At 44.3% G+C, this 6679-nt stretch overlaps 1 protein-coding gene across 1 annotated transcript; it reads left to right on the forward strand.

The window, feature by feature from the left end:
* Window positions 1-539: 539 nt before the first annotated feature.
* On the forward strand, window positions 540-5927 carry MYOM3 (myomesin 3; the record flags this gene model as incomplete). Its single annotated transcript, XM_010134522.1, has 7 exons — window positions 540-569; window positions 2412-2546; window positions 2691-2765; window positions 3367-3526; window positions 3776-3933; window positions 5114-5209; window positions 5839-5927. Coding segments are annotated over exons 2-7 (685 nt in total), but the record flags the coding sequence as incomplete, so codon positions are not given.
* Window positions 5928-6679: the final 752 nt, after the last annotated feature.

The raw sequence follows: 6679 nt of genomic DNA on the forward strand, positions 1-6679 counted from the left end.
AATAAGAGAGTATAGTAGCGGCAGCCAACCCCAATGTAAGAGCTGCTGTTTGCTCCCAATCTAATTATACCCAGACATAATTTGGCTGGAGCTGGCAGCCACTGAAGAGATGTCAAAACGATTTCACTCTATTATGCAGCAATGGGACTGTTAACCCGCGGGAAACTCCCGGAGGAGATTAAATATTCATAGTTCATTTCAGATGCTTTGGGAGCTTTGAGCCTAAAGGAGCAGCCGATAACCCAATGCCCGATGCCTGCATTTTGGAGGCACCTGTCTTTTCTTGTATCATTTGGCAAAGGCACTAATTTGCCCGATCTGAAAAAGAGTTTGTGACTCGTTGCCATCACAGTAAACAGCTCCAACTGCATAAGCGCTGCCCGGGGCTCCCCATTGTCACTGCGATGGCATGGTTGGGTGCTATATTTAAGACTCCAGGATGGGCACTCAAACATGGGGAACATTCTTTTGGGGAGAGTCATTCTTAGTGTCATCAGGAAGGAGAAGGAAGGGCTCCTTTGTCCCCTCTCTTTCACCAGGACAGGCACTCTCACTGTAGTCTTCACAGGGTGAGTTTGGTTTCTCTGTAAATAAGCTACTGTTTATAACCAGATTTTGTAAGATCTTCATAGCAGCATCAGCTATTTTGTATGATCACGTTATCTGAACTGCGCTTCAGGCATAGACTGTGCTTTGTGATTGTACCTGCTTTAAAGTGTCAGGGCTGTTTTGCCAGGGTTGTTCTTACAAAAATACTGATTTTCTTAATGTTTTCTTACAAGAATCTATTCTGGTTTTCTGCTGAGTTTAGGAAAAAAGAAATATGTAGATTGGAAAGTGTGGGTTTCAGGTAGCAGATCGGAACTCTATCTTTACAATAAACACTGACTATAAAGCACAGAAAATTGTCCAGAGAAAAATTAAAAACACTACATAGAAAAAATTAACTGGGATCAGAAACCATTCATGAAAATGGAGACAAAGATCTGATGCCCAGCAGTCATTCTGCAGCTGAAATAGTCTGGAGAACAGTATCCTATGAAACCACAAAGCTATTTTCTCCAGAAAACCCTGGTTTATTTTCTCTTTCTGATGCTTGCCACCATTTCTGTGTTTCTTCCAAAGTTAGTGTCTACTGAGGAAATAGTATCATGACAATTCTGTATTTTCATTTGCATTTTGGGATAATTGCATTTACCACATCTTTGCTTTTCCATACAACTGTTCTTCTCCAGGGACAGTTTTTTAACAGATGTGTTTATATTAGCAGATCATTGTACTGCCAGGAGAAGCTGAGGGGTTTGGGGGTTTTATCAGTTTAGGATTAGAAAATCAGTAAAACTAAAATCCAGGTGCAAATTTGCCAAGGGAAAATTTCACTAATGGAACATGAGCTAGGGACAGATTCACAAGTATGTTGGATCAAATATTAATCAGCAACTATTACATGCCCAAAGCTTTTTATAAAGTAACCTAAGCTCTTAGAAGGTGAAAACCTGAACAGGTTAAGGATTGTGCTGTACATTTGGAACCAACTGCAGGACAGAATGAGAGAAGGAGAGAAACGCTTCTAAAATTTACTTTTATGTAATGCCCAGTCATTAGTCGGTGCCTAAAAGCAGCACACTGCTCACTGCCAGAGGAGAGGCTGCAGCAACAGCCAGACCCCTAGTGCAGGGGATGGGTGGGAGCCAAGAGCACTGATGTTTGCTCCCCCTGTTTCACCTGCCAGACAGAGATCTCACTGGCAACGTTCTCTGGCTGCTCTGGGGAAAATGATGCTGTTCACTGAGCAGCTCCTTTAAGGGTAATATTCTGAAGGATGCTGTTTCCTGCATGACTTAGCAACCTTTTTCTAAGACCTAAGAAGAAGCAACACCCCCATGTTGTGACCCCTAAGGATCACAACCCCACCCTGCAATGCTCCAGGCTGGGGGAAGAGCAGCTGGAAACTGCCCAATGGAAAAGGTCTTGGGGGTGTTGGTCACCAGGGGCTGCAGATGAGCCAGCAGTGTGCCCAGGTGGCCAAGAAGGCCAATGGCATCCTGGCTTGTACCAGCACTGGTGTGACCAGCAGGATCAGGGCAGGGATCATCCACCTGTACTCAGCACTGGCCGCACCTCAAATCCTGGCTTCTGTTTTGGCCCCTCACTCCAGGAAGGACACTGAGGGGCAGGAGTGTGTCCAGACAAGGGCAACGAAGCTGGTGCAGGGTCTGGAGCACAAGTGTGCTGAGGAGTGGCTGAGGGAACAAACCATTTCCATGGTTTGAATGGCAGAAGATGGTGTTAAATGAACTTTCATTTACAGCCCTGGAACATCAAAGCAAAGCAAGGACTTAATGGTAACTTAAAGCAATACTGTTAAGGTGTCTGATTTGAAAGCCACTTTATATTTTATTCTATTCCAGCAAGAAAGTCTGTTTTTGACTTCCCAGCATGGGAACCCGAAACTTCTTCCACCACAGAGAGGAGGTACAGAAGGAGGAGAGGCAAGGCAGCTTGCAAATGACCTCCACAACTAGAAAGAAAAGGTTCAAAACCAGGTAAGCCACAGCACTAGGGTCAGGTGAGTAAATTTGGTCCAGACAGGACCTCCTGCACTCGGCACTGAGCATCCACAGATTTGTTGAGTCTATGAAATTATGGAACCTTGTCTGGATTCTTTCATGCGCGTCTGCCTCTGGAAGTGAGGAAGAAGAGACTTTCAGCCCTTCAGAGTTATCAATAGCAGCTGCCCTTGCCCTGACCTCCGAAATACCACAGTAAGTCAGAAAACGTTATAACTCAAATACCACCATTATAGACATCACCACCTTTGTACATAGGGGGTCACAGTTTCCAACTCATTTTGTTGGAAGCAAAAAGAGCAAGTTCAATCAAGAGGTTCCTCCTTTAAGAAGAAGAATGCCAGACCTCAGCTGAAATGCAGGAAACAAAATCATAGCACCTTGGTACCTGTGGTAATTAGTAATACTGCCCTGCTCACAAGCAAGGGCTTTAGAGAGACCAAATTTCGTAGGAATAAATGGAAAATACGGTCAGATTAGTAAATTAATGGTAGCAGATGGAACTCCCCTTCTTTCCTAGGAAATCTTGCAATGATCATGCTGTCCATCCTTCTGTGATAGCTGAACCTAAGCAGTTAGCCACAGCCCTCCTCCCTTGAATCCTTCTCCCAGCTTCCTGCCCAGGACTAACAGTGGTCAAATAGTGGGTGCCCTTGTAACTGCCTGACATTCATACCAAACATACTAACCGGCCATTAACCAAATATATGTGCTATAAAACAACAACATGAAAGACCAAAACAAAATAAAAAGCATTATCCTAACTTCTGTTGGCTTTTATCATCCTGTGTTCCAGGGATTACAAGCTAAAAAGAGAAGCTGCCATCCTAGAGCTAGAACAGAGGGGGCAGAAGAGAATTCGGTTTGGGAATGACATGGAAAAGCTGGAAAAGGAGGTTATTCAGAACTGCAGGCTGCTGCGTGTGAGAGCTGACCGCAAGGCCCTTCGGAGGAAGGTCAGATCAGACATCTCTCTTGGTAGTAGAAATGCCAAAAGGATTAAAATTGCCAAGACTCACTAGCATCGTGGAGAGGAGTCTAACCTCAATCAGGGGTTAGGACAACCTCGAAGCCATTAGAAATAAGGACAAGGCCTTACACTCCTGCCAGTGAAGCTTCATTCCACATGTCCCTTTTGTAAAAAATCTGCATAATTAGAATGTAACCCCTTTCCATTGCCTTTATCTGGTCTATCCTTGTCACAGGCCATCGAAAAGGCATGTGCAGAGAAAGAATACATCGAGCTGCGTTCAGGGCGACCACCTCTGATCTGGATCCCGCTCAGAGCACACACAGTCTGGGAGAGGATGGAAGTGAAGCTGGCCTGTACAGTCCTGGCTTCCCCACCGCCGCAGGTTACCTGGTACGTCAGCTGACGGCAATGCCTCCTGCTGCTCATGTGGCCAACTGTCTGTGTGCATTTCAGGAAGCAACCAGAGGAGTAACAGCATGTCCTGGTAGAAAGAAGGAAGGGAAAGCTTCAGAAATCACAGAAAACACTTTCCATTCTCCATTTCCACAAATAAAAACATGAAGTGTTCAGTGGGCTGTGGAGGCAGTGGAAAGTCCTACAGGGCTCCTTCTGGGGTAGGACTGACATTCCTGGTGCTTTCCTCGGTGCTGTCCTCTGTCCTTCAGGCAAACTCAGGATTTAAGTCTCAGAAACCAGGATCTACTGCCAGCACTAAATCACCACACACACACACACACACACACACACACACACACACACACACACACACACACACACACACACACACACACACACACGCACACGCACCCCATCAAGGTTTGGCTGCCTTGGACACCATGCAAGTTTCAGCATTAAACTGCTATCGCTTCTACAGTTTGTAAAACACAAACCAACTCTTTTGGTTACTCAGCTCTGCATGTTTGCCAGGCCACAGGAGAGGAAGTGTTGTGTACTGGGCCTGGCTGCAGCATTTACCATTAATAACAGCAATGGAAACAAGTGAAAGATCACCTCAAAAAAACAACTTGCAAAGTGTACTTGGATCAGTTCGTTAAAGTGATTGACCATTCCTTCCATGGAAGGTTTGAAGTATGCAAACATTTGGATTACTAATTACTTCGTAGGCAGCTGACTCCGCTACCATCAGAGCTCCTGACATCCCGGGCCCCTCCAGAACATCTCTTTGAACTATTCAAAGAGTAGAGAGCATATGAACCTCCCACAGATCCCCAGTGAACACAAAGAAGCAGGAGACATCTGCTCGAACTCCCTCACAGAACCAGCAAAGCAGGGAGCATAAACTGCGGAGGAAGCATGAGCCGGTGCTAAGCTGCCCGTAGGCAGTCCCAGGGAGGGAGCACACGCGGGTCTGTGAGAGGGGGCCTATGTTAGCTGCGAGGCTGGTTTGGATTCATGTGGGATACCTGCAAAAGAGGGAATTATGTCTGCTCCTCTTTTCTCTTGTGCCTCTGTTGTGTTTGACATGGATAATTTTAAAATAAATTGTTAATTTTACCAGTTAGTTTCTCCACCCCTTCCTAAGCAGCATGTTTCCTTTGTGTTCAACTAGGTATAAAAATGGAGTCCGCATCGACCCTCGCCTGGCCCCAGCAGGAAAATACAAGATAAAAAACAAGTTTGGGATGCTGACCCTGTACATCAGCAGGTAATGGATGTCCTCCTGACTGAGTTTTTTTTCAGTTGAGTAAGACCTGCTCTCCTGAGGCTCCCAGTCTGTGTATGCTAAACAAAAAAAGAGAATTCTTCTGGACTCTGACTGACTGACTGACTTCAGTGTGTGGTGTCTGAGCAAAACCATTGCCATTAGGAAGAAAGATCTACAGCAGCTCACAAGGTTAAAAAATCTTTTTAAAGAATTTAGAGCCTTATTTATTTTTACTCCTCTTTTTAGGCATGGCCAAAATCTTCTGATTCCAGGAAAGGCCATGCACATGAAGAACACTTCACTAGCAGATCCAACAATGGGGTTTAGGATGGGTCAGTGTAATCAGAATGACACCAGTTCTTGTGAACTGCAAGTGTGATAAGGATACACACGCATCTACAGTGGAACCAAGCGTTCCACAGGTCTTTTGCTCACTCATTACTTGAAACGTTTTGCTTCTGGGTAGCATGAGAACCATCCGACCACTAAGTATAAGAAATCCTTGTAATCAAAAGGAAAGCAAATATCTTCTTCTAACTTCTGGGATTAAAGGGGATTTGAATTTGCCCTGTGAGGTTATGAACAATAACTGAAAGCTAAAAATGAGGGAAAATGGTTTTTTTTTCCAGATGCTCCATGGAGGATTCTGCTGAATACAGTGTTGAAGCTAAGAACCCATACGGCGAGGCTTATTCATTTGCTACAGTGCTTGTCCGGAGTAAGTGGAACATGTTCCTTTGGTTTTATGTTTCCACATTCTTCAGATTCTTCAAAATATTTTCAATGCTATACATTACATCACAGCAACATACCGCACTCTGGAAAAGACAGGAAGAAGTGAGCACTCTGTAACAGGAGAGAGAATTTCTCCCTGCTATTCGTGAGGCGAAAGCACAACTGGCTAAAACAATCCTTGGCTCCCGCTAACTGACATGTATATGGCTGATACAACAGCTTCTCTTTCTCAGTCATTTCTGGACTCAGATGAAATCTTTCGGATTCCATACAGACAGAGCTGTGTTTCCACTGTGCTAAAATTGTACTAAATTTAGGTATTTATTGCTTCTGGACTGGTATGAAACGGCCGTACACACATAAGAGGCTTAGAAAGAATCTGCTGCATTTCTGAGGACAAACAAGAAATTGGTTACCATGTACAGTTGAGGTCAGAGGGGTCTCTCAGCGCAGTACTGCATGGAACAACATACTGCTGTGTCAAATCAGTAACTACCAGGAGCAAATACAAGATTTTCTTCTTTGGTCTGTGCTGTCCTTAAAATAACTGGGGTAGACTCCACAGATGATACACATGCTGCACAAGCCAAATCCAGACATATGGTGAAGGAAGTAAGTTACCAGTACTTAAACCAGGAAATTATATCAAGGTCTAAGAAATACACAGTGCAGACTCACAGGATCATAGTTTAGCTGTTCACATTTCTCATATATGTGTGTATATATATATATATA

The sequence above is a fragment of the Buceros rhinoceros genome, unplaced genomic scaffold (genome assembly GCF_000710305.1).
Source record: "Buceros rhinoceros silvestris isolate BGI_N320 unplaced genomic scaffold, ASM71030v1 scaffold7134, whole genome shotgun sequence".
Classification (NCBI taxonomy): Eukaryota; Metazoa; Chordata; class Aves; order Bucerotiformes; family Bucerotidae; genus Buceros; species Buceros rhinoceros.